At 30.6% G+C, this 15361-nt stretch overlaps 1 protein-coding gene across 4 annotated transcripts in view; it reads right to left on the bottom strand.

Moving 5' to 3' along the window:
• LOC140449253 (guanylate cyclase 32E-like) overlaps window positions 1-15361 on the bottom strand; it is a 458979-nt gene that overhangs the window by 336002 nt on the left and 107616 nt on the right. For all 4 annotated transcript variants that reach the window (XM_072542462.1, XM_072542460.1, XM_072542461.1 and 1 more), the window contains exon 2: window positions 6369-6589. In XM_072542462.1, the coding sequence (XP_072398563.1) occupies window positions 6369-6476 (108 nt within the window). In that variant the 5' untranslated portion in view covers window positions 6477-6589. The remainder of the gene's footprint in view (window positions 1-6368; window positions 6590-15361) is intronic.

Below are 15361 nucleotides of genomic sequence, written 5' to 3'. Positions count from 1 at the left end.
TTGGAGAATGGTGAAAAGTGGGATACAGAAACAATAAATAGCTCGAGAGGATTTTTGGATAGTTTAAAAAACGATTTTAATTTTAATTTTTTAATCTTGCTTTTTTCTAAAATATTTCCATTCTCAGAAAATTTATTTAGTACTACAATACAAGATAAACGATATTGGCTTCTGTATAAAGAAAATTAACGAATTTAAAGTTAATTTAGTTATTAACAAAAAGAGAGATGACTTTAAAAAATGCTGGAATAATATGATACCAAGAAGTTTTGAGCCTAAAAGAAAACGCATACGCACTGATAATGTTGTAGATGTTAAATCATGCTACCGCCGACTATATTATCAGATTTTAGACCGAATAAACCAACACATGGAAAATAGGTTTAAGAATTTTGATGACCTAGACTTTCTTGGGCTGTGCAATTTTAATGCATTTAAAAAGACACATTTTCCTGAAAAACAAATAAAATTTTTGATACGTCTTTATGGACAAGATTTTGATTTGATTTCATTACGTTCTGAGCTAACAGCTTTATACGAAACTGAGGATATTGACACAAAAAATAATGCCAGTGAGTTACTAACGTTTTTAAAAACAACTTCTTTGGACAAAGCATATTCGGAGGTAGTGAAATTATGTGAGTAAGTACTCTAGAAAAGCACGTGAAGAATTGACTTGCCTAAAAAACGCCTTCTTTTGTGCATGCGTATTGTAGCGATTTTAGGGATTTCCTTGTCAATTGGCCAATGGAAAGGATTTGAGGTTAGGCGATACGCATCGAAATACGCACTAGTCCACAGACTTAAGCACTCGATGACACCTACGGGCCCATCTCATTATTGCCTGTACTTTTAAAATTATATGAAAAAATCCTAATGAAAAGGCTAACGATGATCATCGAAGAATAGACATGAATTCCACATTACTTTGGCTTCAGAGAGAGTCATTCAACAATAGATCAGGTACATATAATTACCAATAAAACTGAAAAGGCGCTAAAGATATTCCTGAATTCGAAAATAGAATAATAACTATATTCGCGAACGACATAGCTGTTCTGGCAGTGGGAAATAATCATAAAGAAACTGCAAGACATCTAGAATCTTTAGTGAACTATATCGATGGTTGGTTTAAAAAATGGAGGATAAAATTAAATGAGACCAGAGAGTGCATGTAAATTTCACTAATAAAAAAAAACAAAATGTGCCAATTGAAATAAATAGCACCCAAATCCCTATTGCAGATACTGCGAAGTACCTAGGTATGCATCTTAATGCGAAGACCTTGTTGGAAGGTCCATAAAAAGAAAAAACAAGAGGAACTTAAATTGAAATACAAAAAATTGTACTGGTTCTTAGGAAAAAAACTCAAAGTCCTCCATAGATAATAAAAATAAACTTTTGATCTATAAATAAATACTTGAACAGGTATGATCATACGGTGCTCAGCTCTGGGGTTGAACATTGTTCAACAAGAACAATATTTTAAGAATACAACAGCGCTATTAGCAACATAACAAGCAACTATTAGAACAGCGTTGTAAGTATTAAGAAGCAGCGCACCATGCCCTTTAATATAATAATGAGCACAGATTGCATTAACCTGTGAATATCAAGGCTCTCCAACTCCTGGATAATTCAGGGTTAGTAAAAAGACTGAAGAAGGTGAAGTCCTTCGATAGTATAGTGATTCGTTCAAAAATAGTGTATAGAGCGGCTTAGTGTACACGAGTGCTTGTGCAAATAATTAGTGTAATTAAGAAAGACCCTGTACAAACATTATTGAATATTACTATAGTTTTAAGTATTTATTAGTATTCATTTAGGACGGAACAGAACTGCTCATTGTTTCTTTTAATTAGATTTCAGTATAAAGACAACTCTTAAGGGGTTATTTATTAATAAAAAAAAAATAAGAATTCTCTGACAATGCCGGAGGCATAAGAGCATTATCATGTATCAGTGTGAAGTTTTCTCCAATAAATGGTGGATGTAGGACAATATAATTTTTCAGTATCTCATTTATGGACCTATCAATGGTTAGAGATCTCGTAGAGATAACCATAGACATATAATATAAGACAGACTGAGAGTTGCAAAACAGTGGCGTTCCTTTTCATTGGTCATTTAGGTCATCCTGGTCGATAAATATAAATCTGACAAATTAGAAAGTGATGCCAAAACTACTTTGTGTCAGTTTTGTCTGTCACACTGGGGGAGCGGGTTGATATTGCAAGGAACAGTCTACCTTGTATTAGATGTCTAATAAGCTACGTACAATTCTGTACGCGCCTTCACAGATATATCAGCAGATCCCGCGACCATCTACCAGTGAAGGTAGACAAAATCTGAACTCATCGGTAAACATGACATTTCTTCAGTCGTCTGCATTCCAATCGCGATACTCCCTATCGAAATGTAATCTGGCTACAAGACGTTTTTTTAAAAAATTCGGATCCTATAGCGAATCTTTGGTCATCTAGATTAGCCACATTTAACCGTCTTATAACGCTTCGTTTACTAATATTTACGTTTATGACGTTTGACTGCTTCTAACCACTATAGCAATTGAATGACGATTTCTTAGTACTGAAGACGCTATTTGCGTTCTCAAACGACTATAGGTGGCAGCACTTATTTTGAAAGATGTCGAACGAAATAGAGATATCGTTTGTTGACATTGTAAATTTGATAGGGAATTACTTATCTTCTGATTACTTTTCTTCTTGTCGCTCATTATTTTTAACATTTGATGAAATTTATACCAGTTTTAAACTCTATTTTATTCAAATTTTTGACATTTATCCCTATTTTATTAGTTATATATTTTGACAGCAGTTTGAGAATGCGAATAAAACGGTCCTACCGATGAGTAGTTCTTCTTTGAGGACGTGGTCCCGGACATCGACTAAAAGCTCCTGTCTATAAAACGAGACATACACGTTGCATTGTACTTTATAAAACTTCATATCTCTTAGCTACGTAGACTTCTTTTGTTCTGAACAATAGATGCAACAATTTCTGCACTCAAAGACATCTTGAAATTGCCAATAATTAACACAAGTACGATGATAATAAATACGTTTGAGATCAATAAACATAAATTTTATATTAAAAACATGGTGTGTGGACTCATTCTAACACTACAGAAAGGGTAAAATGATAACTTAAATATTGTTGAGAATTTCGTACAATATCTGGAAAATTTTAATTTAAAAACCATTTCTCGTTAAAGACTATCTGTAAGTTTTTCTGCTAAACAGTATTTATTGTTTGCCAAATTTGTGAAAAGAACCGAAAAAAAATCAGAAATTTTCACCATTTTCATCAGAAATTATAAGGATGACCTTTTTTCGTGTCGGAGAGTGTAGATTATGTTTAATGGCAAAATTATAAAAAAATTTGTTGATAATTCAAAAACAACGCCGAAATTTAGGCAGAAAACATATAGGTTTATTTACTATAGGTATATACTAACTGAAAAACTCATCAAATACATGGCTTTTGCGAAACCTTCAATTTTGCTTATTTTCCTGGACTAAAAATCGGATATTAACTGCAGATGGAAAAATTGATAGTTTAAGGTAAATATTTATTTTATTTATTTATTTATTAAAACTTACAAACACCACCTAGGTAGTAATTACATGTAAGAGTGCTCATTACTTGGTATAAAAATATACACACAAAAAATACAATATACTACAATATACACACAAGTACAAAATAAAAACACAGAAAGTAAAACACATTAAAAAAAAAGACACAAGTTAATAAAATTTTAAAATTCAGTCCATTACTTATCTATTCATAATATTTTTTAATATCCCTTACACTACAGTTAAAGAGGTCTATATCACAGATCTTTATTAACTCATTACACTGATATTGCATATAGTTTATTATTGCACAAGAATTATATGGACTACAAGAAAATAGGTTATTACTGTTTACCCTTAGGTTGACCTTTGGCACATGAAACCTAATAAAGTTGATCAAACCACATGTCTTATATTTAACATTGTTAATGATATTATGAATAAACACAACACAATGCATGTTTCTTCTTTGCTCTAATGACTGCAAGCCAAATATTTGAAGCAACTCTTTTGATGGCGTAAGGTGAGTATACACATTGTATTTCTTAAGGTATCAATACCTTAGAAATCTTTTTTGTACCTTTTCTATATGATTAATGTGAACTTTGGCTTCAGGAGTCCATACCACTGATGCACATTCCAAGTTTGGTCTGACTAAAGCGTTGTATAGTCTAATGGTTGTGTTTATACTAAAGTGTTTGGAATTTCTTATTACAAATCCCAATATTTTGTACGCCTTATTAACAATATTTATATAGTGTTCATTAAATTTCATGTTAGCCTGTAAGTATATTCCCAGATCTTTACATTTGGTTTTCTTAGATACTACACAATTGTCAATTCTATAATTATTTTGAATGTAGTCGATTTTGCGAGTAAAAGATATGACTCCACACTTCTTAATATTCAAGATCATATTGTTGTCCCTAAACCATTCCACAACTGAGGTCAGGTCCTGCTGTAGTAACTGACAATCATTTGAAGTATGTATAGTCTTAAAAAGCTTAAAATCATCAGCATAGATCAAACTAGAAGAAAATTTAAGAGATTGTGGTAGTGAGTTGACAAAAATTAAGAAAAACAAAGGCCCTAAGCTGCTCCCTTGGGGGACACCAGATGTAGCCTGAAATTTATCTGATAAACACCTACCAATTTTGACTCGTTGAAACCTTGAATCCACATACGATTTTATAAATGTACAAGCATCATGCGAAAAACCAAACTCATTCAATCTCGATAAAAGAATGCCATGGTCAACCATATCAAAGGCCTTTGAGCAGTCAGTCATTATTAAATCTAATTGGAGTTTATTGTTTATTGTCTCACTAGCAAAATTAGACAGAATGCACAGATTACTAGTTGTGGATAACCCAGGCAAGAAACCATGTTGTTCTGGAGCAAATTCATTTTCAAAATTTTTCAGTATATTCATATAGAGAATAGATTCAAATATTTTAGCCAGGGAATTAAGGATACTTATAGGACGATAGTCTTCTATATTGTTTCTATTACCTGATTTAAAAATTGGAGTAATGGTAGCCTCTTTGAGTTTGTCTGGAAAGGTGTTAGTTTTAAGAGATAGATTAAATAGATGTGATAATGGCTTTTGAAATATATCAGAACATCCTTTAAAGATATAGGCAGGGATATTATCACTACCTGTGGCCTTTTTTGGCTTTAATTTTGTTATACTAACCTTCACATCTTCTTCACTAATAACTGAAAAGTTGAAAGATCCCTGTGAACTACCCTGATGTGTGGATGATACCTGATAAATTGAGCTAAAATGATGAGAGAAAGCCATGGCAATATCCTGAGGGCCTGTATATGTATGATCATTTAAAGACATCTCGTGAGGAAAACCGCTGGTTTGTCTCCTACTTCTTATGAATGTCCAAAAACTATTTGGGTCATGCAAAATGTTATCTTCAATATTATTTTGATGCTGCATAAATTCATTTTTGATTTGCTTTTTAATAGTATTTCTAAGACTCTTGAATTTATTGTTATCGATAGCACTAGCTTTCCTTATTTTTATATGTTTGCTTAATTTGTTTTTTTGTCTGATTTTTTTAATAAGGTCTATACTAAAATAAGCTGGATATTTCTGTTTTTGTCTATTTTTAATAATTTTTTTTGGGATGGCTTGATCAATGCAGTCATACAATTTATCGTAAAATTGATTAATACAATCTGTAGCAGTTATACAATTATACATATCTGACCAGTCAGTGTCCCTTATTAATTGATACAGAAGATTAAAGTCCCCCCCATGGCATAATCATACCTATAAGACTGTTGTATATTACTCTCAGTGTATGAATTATCTTTATATTCTAGTAATATTTCTAGTGCCGGGTGATAATAATCTTCAGGTACCAAAGGAGACCCAGACCTAGTTAGATTGGTTATGGATATGTTTGACAGTATAAGATCAAGCAGTTTATTTTTATAATTTGAAATTGTATTATATCGATTTAAATTGTTTAGATTTTGAAATTCTTTAATAATAAATCCAGGAATTTTTAAATCTCCAAATATGATAATATTAACATTTTCTGACAATACTTGGTTATAAAGTTCTAAAATATTTCTTTCTTTCTTTTTTTTATATATCATCGTATCGAATATGATACGATGTTATTTTAATAGAAAAATCTACATAGACACATTTTAGTATGGTACAATAACAAAAAGGAAAATGTCACGTATCCCATATTTTAATTAATATAGATTCATTAGTAAAGTAATCCCCTCTTGGATACTTACGTAGGAAATCATCGGCAGATTCCAAGCGGCGGCTACCAGCGCTTCCGAAGAACAGGTGTCGTCTGGTCCGATGAACGCCACAGTGCCATTATCCCTCATTTCGGTCATGACCCTAATTGCGTGGGCGGCCAAGGAAGATTTGCCGCGAGGGAGTCCCGATGCTGGAGTATTCGTCCCGATGTCGGCAGCTACGTAACGTAATCGACGACCCGGCAAAAGATCTAAAATACAAACAAAACAATGAGAAGGTTTTCGTTAATTTGTGCTTGTTATTGTTAATAATGAAAAACGGTTACTTTTATACTGTTTTTTTTTTGGTTAAAATTGTAATTGAGGATGTAATCTTTATCATATCGTAGTCTGGTCTCCTTTATGTTCTCCTTTCTTTGTGCTTTTTTAGGCGTTGAATTAGAATTCCAGATTCTCATTTTTACCTTATTATAATGTTCCTTTTTTTATATGGTTTTTCCCAGTCATATTCTTGTGTTTCAGGTACGTCTGGAATTGAATCAATTATTTCTTAAATGGACTGATATTAAGAAGTTTTGGGAAAAATAGAAAAAATTTGTTTATTTTTTAACCTCTTGATAGTTTAAAATTTTTATTCTTTGTTCCATTAGGATTTTCTTTATTAGACAGATATTTCAAAAAAAAAATAACTTAGGTCCTTTTAGAAATATACATTTTATAAAACAACTTAAATTGTTTAGGTTTTTCTGTAATCCTCTATTATGGTAATTTTATTGTAAAAAACAGCCACAAAACTATATTTAACCAAAATTAAAGTAATAATATAATATAAAACATAGAAATAATACATTTTTTTTTTAAGTTTAAAACAAAATAGAAAAAAAAACATGGTTTTCTGCTCTATTAAGATGCTTTGTCTTGGTCTTCCAGGAATTTATTTTGTTGACGTAAAACTCCCGCTTATTTTCTGATATCACTGGTTATGGCTTTGGAAATGGCATATTTTTGTTTCCAAAATTGGCTTCATGTCTTGAATGGAGCTGGGTATATGGATATGCCGGTATTTTGGGTCATTCGATATTAAATTGGCTGTTGTGTTTCGGTAAATCCAAATGGAAGTCTGTAAACTAATTTTTCGAAACTAAATTCAGATTTATGCTTTAATCTGTGCCTTCCAAGAATTGCAAGGCAAAACAGACGTTGATCAAGATGTTATTAGAGACATGGGGAATCTAAAATTGCATTTCACAATATATCTCCTCAACTAAACAAAAATCTTTAGCGAATTGGTTTCTAGTACTCATAAAGAGTATATCGGAATAAAAGGAAAAAGATAGTTAAGATTTGATTTCACGTATAGCGCATCTGTATATCCGCTTAGAAGTATTTCACCCTAATAGGGATCATCAGAGACGGCTATTCACAGACGCTCTGAACGTGAAAATAAATCTTTCCTGTCTTGGGAAGCAACTCTAACATGGCTTCGTATGGACGCAAATAGCGACATCTGATAATAAATCCGTAAACTAATTTTTCGAAACCAAATTCAGATTTCTGCTTTAATCTGTGCCTTCTAAGAATTGCAAGGCAAAACAGACGTTGATAAAGATGTTATTAGAGACATGGGGAATCTAAAATTGCATTCCACAACATATCTCCTCAAATAAGCAAAAATCTTTTCTTTTTCCTTTTTTTTTTCTTCCGAATGGAAGTGATTAACACCAAAAATGCTGTTAATATATTCCGATGCCCTTACATAACCTGGAGTTTCCGAGCTAATAATGATTAAAGGTCGAAATTGAAAAAAATTTTTTTTTACCTCGAGGAAGAGTTATTTTTTTAGATTCAGTGTAAAGACTTATCTTTTTATAATAGTTGGGCCAACATTGCTTAAAATTAAGAATCTCACTAGGTTTAACTTATTCTACAGTAAACTTGCTTTTGGCACTTGAATTAACAATAATTTTTGTGTATTTATGAATTTCAAATAGTCTGTCAAATTTTTATAAGTATCTTTTTATGACACCGAAATCCCTGTCATAGAGCAAGAAGGAGTGACCTTTAATGGAAAAATAATGTTTATTTTATCGAAGCACCTCATATCTGTAAGGGCCAAACATAATCTTATAATAGGGTGGTTCGTATTTTGCTTAGAACAGTTGTCACTAAAAAGTTGTCACTCTTTTATGTTGGGTGGTATGTTATTTTTTAATCAATCAAAATGTGCATACTTCATTAGGGGCCTTATTGGGCTGTCCTTCGTGATAAATATAGAAAAAAAATTCTGTTTTAAGATTATGTATGCAAAATACATTAACCGTTAGTTAGCTCTTGAAAGACTTCCTAAGCAGGTATGTTGGGAGATGAACATATTGCATGTAGTGAAATGCGAGGTCTACCATGTCGTCACTATCGAGACACTCATTAACAATATCCTTTAAATTCGTATAAAACTTGGTACTATTTTGTGTAACAACAATTCTGCAACAATCTTTTTTATAAAACATCTAGAGAGGGACTTTTGATTTTTAAATTTAAGTCTTTAAATTTTATGAATGTGTCTTTTTGAGGACGCCCAAATTTAAAAGTAAAGTTTTTGCGAAAACTTTACTTTTAATTTTTACTTTAAATAATAGCTGTATTTAATTTTCGTTGCAGGATACTTAGATCTAAACACTTCGTTTAATCGCCTCATAATTTCGGTAAGGATGTGTAAAAATATATGTATCTGTAATAAAAGCAGGCAAAAAAAATTAAAATAAAAGTACTCTACCAAGAGTAGTTATTAACTACAAAATTATCAATGACTGAGATGTATAATAATACAAAGTTTTAATATGCTCATCGATGTTCACATTCAGATGTGCCTGGTATTATGTTTGAAAATATGGGCAGTTACCCAGTTGAAGTTTTCATCGAACTGTTGACCAGTCCACGTGGACCAAGATCATATCAAAACATCAGATATCGCTATTATGACAAATCATAGTGCGTTACCTTTTATCGGCAGACTTATGCATCTATCGAGTAAGATATAACAAAATTTGCCTAAGCAACCGAAACCATAAAATAGTTTATTGGGAAAAATCATGTTTCGTCTCGTCCAGTGCTTTTCACTTGGGTAGGTAGGTATAATATTTTATTTTTAAACCAGGGAAAGCAGATTTTGCAAAACAAGAATATTTTTAGTATAAATTAACTACTACAGCGTTCGGTTAAATTCAAATAAAGAACTGCAAATGAGTTTGGTTGTGACTTCGTCGGTTTCGAAGATACTTTTTTAAATGTGGCGTCCGAAGTGTGATAATAATTCTGCAGCTGAAGAGCTAGTGGAACCTTCTAATCAATTCTACGATTTACAAAGCTGTGTAGTAAAACGTAAGCGACACTTTCAATACTTCTTTGATAATGCCAAACGTATGCTGAAGCATGTTTATGAAGCACTGTGTTCTGAATTGTCTAAATCAGAGGCAATTGTAGAAACATGTTTTTTAATCAGTGTCCAAAGCAGCCTGCTACAAGAATATATATACAAGGATTGTAAAAATTCAGAAAAATAGAACCGCACTTAATTGAAACTATAATCAAAACAATTTACAAAATGTATGCAACTAATATTTTTCCAACTATTGAAAGTCTTTAAAGTGAACTGGTTCGAAAGGACATTTTCTTATGTTCAGCAACAACACTTCGATTATCACTTAAAGCCAATAATTTTAAGTCCAAAACTATAGACAAGCGCCAGGCACTAATGGAAAGTCCTAAAATATTGTTTTTAAGATACAGTTATATCACACAGATAACTGAGTATCGAAAAATGAAATGAAGTACATATTGTTTATTTAGGTAAGACCTGGTATAATACTCATGCCACCGTGAAAAAACTTTAGACGAGTAATAACATAAAGTGTTTTATTTCAGTTTCGCCCAATAAAAGTTTAATTTTTGAATCATGGTTTAAAAAAATCTCTTCTTCCAAAATTACCTAAACATAGTGTGATTGTCATGGACAATGCATCAAATCATTCAATATTTATGAGAAAATTTCCAAATATTGCTTGGAACTAATTACAAATTCAGAAATTTTTATTTAAGGAAAATTTGTATTTTGAGATATCATACCTTAAAAAACAATTGTTAGAGGTTGCTCATAGTAGACACTACCAGAAGGAATATGTTGTTGCACCCAACGCTGCCCAATAGCATTATTCCTCACCTATTTTTTTCTCCTTCGAAATTATATGCTTCCACTAGAACTAGAATTAAAATTCATCATTTCAAAGCGCTTTTTGTAAGTGTAACAACACTTCAGCAGATTTTCGACTGTACCAAACTCATGGGGTCATTATATATTATTATAGATAATCCAAAAAGCTATTATCTAAATTGTACAAAATACACATCGCGGACCCAGTTAATATATCAAATTTCATTGTCCCGTTAAAAAAATCAGTATATGATCTCTTAATTGAATTTCTCAGGAAACAAAAATAAATATTTATTATAAATAGCTTAAAAATTTTTAAAGTAGTCTTAAAAAGAAAATATATTACAATACATTTAATTTTAAGTCAGAAATGTGTGATTACTAAGATCTGCGCCTAATAAACATGGTTCAAAGCCAAACCTCTCCACACGCGCAAAATTTTTAATATTTAACTACCTTTCCTAGTACATTATATAAAAATGAGGTTCTGTAATTTATTTAATAGGTAAAATAATAGTTATACTTTCCGTATATATTAATCTTCTTTATTGCGAACATAGGAGAAAACATCATCAATCAACAGTTTTGTCTTTTTTGTAAGTTTCTTATGAGTTTTTAAACTTTTCCTTTACAAAATTTTGTAAAAAGATACTGATAGATCTAGTATCTAAAATAGATTAAAATCTACTTAGCTGTATTAAGTTTCTGTCTTGGCGGCCTGACAAGACGAAATATGAAGTTGGAGAAAGTTTGTTAACATCCAAAGTCATTATATAGATAATAAGTATACGTTTCTTACGATTTTTTTATTTTCCTTATTTTCTAAATTATAAAGTTAAACAAGATTAAACTAGTTTAATATGGCGCTTTAATGATATTGTTTGTATCTTTTATCTTTTTATATGTAGTTTAATTTGCCAAATTGGTATTGTAATAAGTTTTGAGAAAAGCTTCTTTTCAACCTTTGTAAAGAAGGGTTACTTTTGGGAGATAACTCTAAGCTCTAAGATAACTAAGAGCTAACTCAATAAGTGTGATAGGTATTTTTAACAGATCCATCACTTCGTAAAGTTTTTCTCTATCGATTGAGTCGTATGACTTAAAGTCTATAAACAAAATGTGCAAACAGATATTTGTTTCATAGCAAAAATCTGATAAATTGTAAATCGGCCTCTTCTAAACCTCTTCTAACCCTCTTTCATTTCTGTAAGATGCATAGCTTGTCTTCCAATTCCTTTATCTATATTCTACTTTGATTTCTTTCCATCAACTAATACCTTTTTCATTTCATATAGCCTATTTGTGTCTTCTTTCCCTTTTCTCTTTCTTCCCTTTCTATTTTTCTAATTGCAGCCGGTATTCCTTTTTCCGTTTTTGTCATGTTCGATTCTACATATACATATATATATATATATATATATATATATATATATATATATATATATATATATATATATGTATATATATATATTTAAGTAAACTTTAAATAGTGGGTTTGCTGCAATAAAAAAAGAAACGTGTACTCTTTTAAATTTTTATTCCAAGCTTTCGGACATTGGTTATGTCCTTCATCAGGGAGCTACAAATGTGATGAATAAATTGTTGGCGTTGGTATAATTAATTAAAAAATTCACTACTTACAAACTTAATGAGGTTGTATCAACGAAGATGTATTATAATGTTGATAAAATTTATCATAGTCTCATCTTTTTTCAATATATAAAACCTATTTTTATGTTTAAAAATTTTAAAAAATTACTGTACATCCAAAAACACTTAATTATTCTAAATAAATATTTATTTATAAATATTAATTAACTATACCAACGCCAACAATTTATTCATCACATTTGTAGCTCCCTGATGAAGGACATAACCAATGTCCGAAAGCTTGGAATAAAAATTTAAAAGAGTACACGTTTCATTTTTTATTGCTGCAAACCCACTATTTAACGTTTACTTCCTTACGTTGTCAGCAAATACTTCTGGTTCATTATATATATTTATATATATATATATATATATATATATATATATATATATATATATATATATATATATATATATATGTATGTATATATATATATATATATTTATATATATGTATATATATATATATATATGTATATATATATATATATATATATATATATTTATATATATGTATATATATATATATATATATATGTATATATATATATATATATATATATATATATATGCTCTGTCCTACTATATTTTTAAGTTTGCCTTTGTTTTCCATCACACGCACTTTGTACATGTTTCCCATTTCAGCGAGGAACATTTTGTAGCCTATTTTGCTACCTTCTTTCAATTTAATGTTGTGGTAAAGATTTGTTTCCATAAATTGCTCCGGTTTATCTTTAGTATCTTTACTGTCATTAGTTTTCAAATTTCTGCCTTTTATAATTATGTTTCTCTTTCCTTTTCCTTTCTCCAGCGGTTCAAATCTCTTATTTGCTCATTAAGTCCCACACTAGTTTTAAATGTTTCTGTTTCAATTCTCTAATACAATCTAGTATCTCTCTTAGTTCTTTATGCAGTTTTACCATTTCGGTCATCATAACGTCATTTTTTGCCAAAGTGCACACATCATTTTAAGCATATCGTCATTTTGGGAGCTCCTCTTGCTTGGTGAACTCTTCGTTAATTTTCTCTTTACAAAAATCTCTTTCGTCTTCAACGTCATTTTTTGCCAAAGTGCACACATCATTTTAAGCATATCGTCATTTTGGGAGCTCCTCTTGCTTGGTGAACTCTTCGTTAATTTGCTCTTTACAAAAATCTCTTTCGCCTTCAATGTCTGCACTATTCCTCTTTTTCCAGTTCTCTTCACCACTACCCTCATATTTCGATCTAGCTCCACCTGTCTGCTTATATGCTCCGCCTCTGTGCATTGTGTACCTTTAAATTTGATAAATAAATTCAATAAATAAAAAACTTTATAAATATACGAAAATATGGATAATAGACCTGTTCTTTTTATTGACGATTGTTTATCGCTCTTATCACCAGTTCAGCGCAAAAAGTCACCGCCCGAATCAACTCCTCAGAGGCTTTGATCTTTATCCGAACGGTGATTACTCTAGGCGCCAGCAGGGGTTGAGTATGCACTTGTATGTCCCCTTAGTACCTTAACTTTGACCTTACCTATGTTTTTTGGTGCCTAGATTCAGAGAGTACCAGGCTGAAAATTCGTCAGATAATTTGTTTGTATTATTTGATAAAACAATGTAATTGTTTAAATGATTGTATCTAATCAACTATTAAAAATATTTAATTTGTAATTTAAATTGTATCTAATCAACTATTAAAAATATTTAATTTTACCAAAATAAAATATGTTCCTTTTGAAAAAATTAAACAAATGGCGTTAGGTTACCTTTGATCCGACTGTTAGAACCGTAGTTAGGACAAATTTCGTGAAAAACAATTGCAAAATAGGCATTCGATGGGACTTTTCCAAGTATAACTCAGCTTTTATACATATGATTAACTTTTAAAACCCCCTCATTTTAAAGTTAATTACATCAGCTTTTAAATAAACTTTGCAAAATTACTTTACTTTTATTAATAACGAAGTTATAAGAATTAAAAATTTTACTAAAAGATGTTTGATGAACATTTTATGTTTTGGTAGATGTTTTTAAGTTTGACCAAAATATAAATAAATAAAAATATAAATCCTGCATTTTTAAAGAAAGATGGTCAACTTTGGAAGGAAACAAAATATGGAACTTTCAATACCGCGCTCCGAATCGCAAGGTCAGCTCGCAGCACATAAAAACCAATACATAAGTGAAATCCATGTACATTAAGAGATGCATATTACTTTTTTCATTATCAATAAAACAGTTATATATAGTTAAATTTTTCATTAAAAAGTCGTGAATTGATTTGTTTATACGAGTTATAAATAAAATTAAACCATAGACGTCGGCAGTTTGGTTAATAGACGTTATAGAGCAATTCATAACCAAAATTTTAAGCTTTAGCAAATGTTTATATTTTAATTTTTTGCAGAAATATTGAAAATAGATTTAAGCGCGCGTTTTACGCGCGCCCGCATTCATTGTAACCTGACCGTACGTCTCAGAGCACGTTATTAAAAGGTCCATATTTTGATCTTGTTAATTAAGATACGTAATTTTGCAAGTTTATTTTAAAGCTGAAACAATTAACTAAAATGAGTGGGTTTAAAAAAAGGCTGAATTATCTGAATCTAACAATCTAACAATCGGATCAAAGATTACCAAACGCCATTTTGTAAATTTTTTCAAAAGGAACAGTTTTCATTTTGGTAAAATTAAATATTTCTAATTGTTTAGAATATAAATTTAACCATTTATATTTTAAATTCATTTAAAGAATTTAATTGTGAATAACATATTATCTGACAGCTTTTCAGCCTGGTAACATTTAAAAAATCCAATGTACACAGCAAAAAACATAAAAAAAACGTCAAGGTACCGAGGGTACTCAACCCCCCTGGCGTCTAGACTAGATTAAAAACACTAAATTTTTAATTTATTTATAATACAGGGTGACAATTGACAATAGGAAGATTTTGAACTAAATGAAGTTTATATTATGCCATTTACAATCTAATTAAGTATGGAAAATAATGTCATCAAGATGATGACTATCACGTTGGATGCAGTTTTCGATCCTCTTTATTAAATCCTCCATAACATGCTCTAACATCGCTCGATCAATAGTCAGGATTTCCTGGCGAATTGCGTTCTTCAACTCGATTAAATTACGAGGCTTGCTAGCATATACACAACTCTTTATA

This window comes from Diabrotica undecimpunctata, chromosome 1 (assembly GCF_040954645.1).
Source record: "Diabrotica undecimpunctata isolate CICGRU chromosome 1, icDiaUnde3, whole genome shotgun sequence".
NCBI classification, from domain to species: Eukaryota; Metazoa; Arthropoda; class Insecta; order Coleoptera; family Chrysomelidae; genus Diabrotica; species Diabrotica undecimpunctata.
The sequence above is the reverse complement of the archived record's forward strand: the minus strand, read 5'-3'. Positions and strand labels throughout refer to the sequence as shown.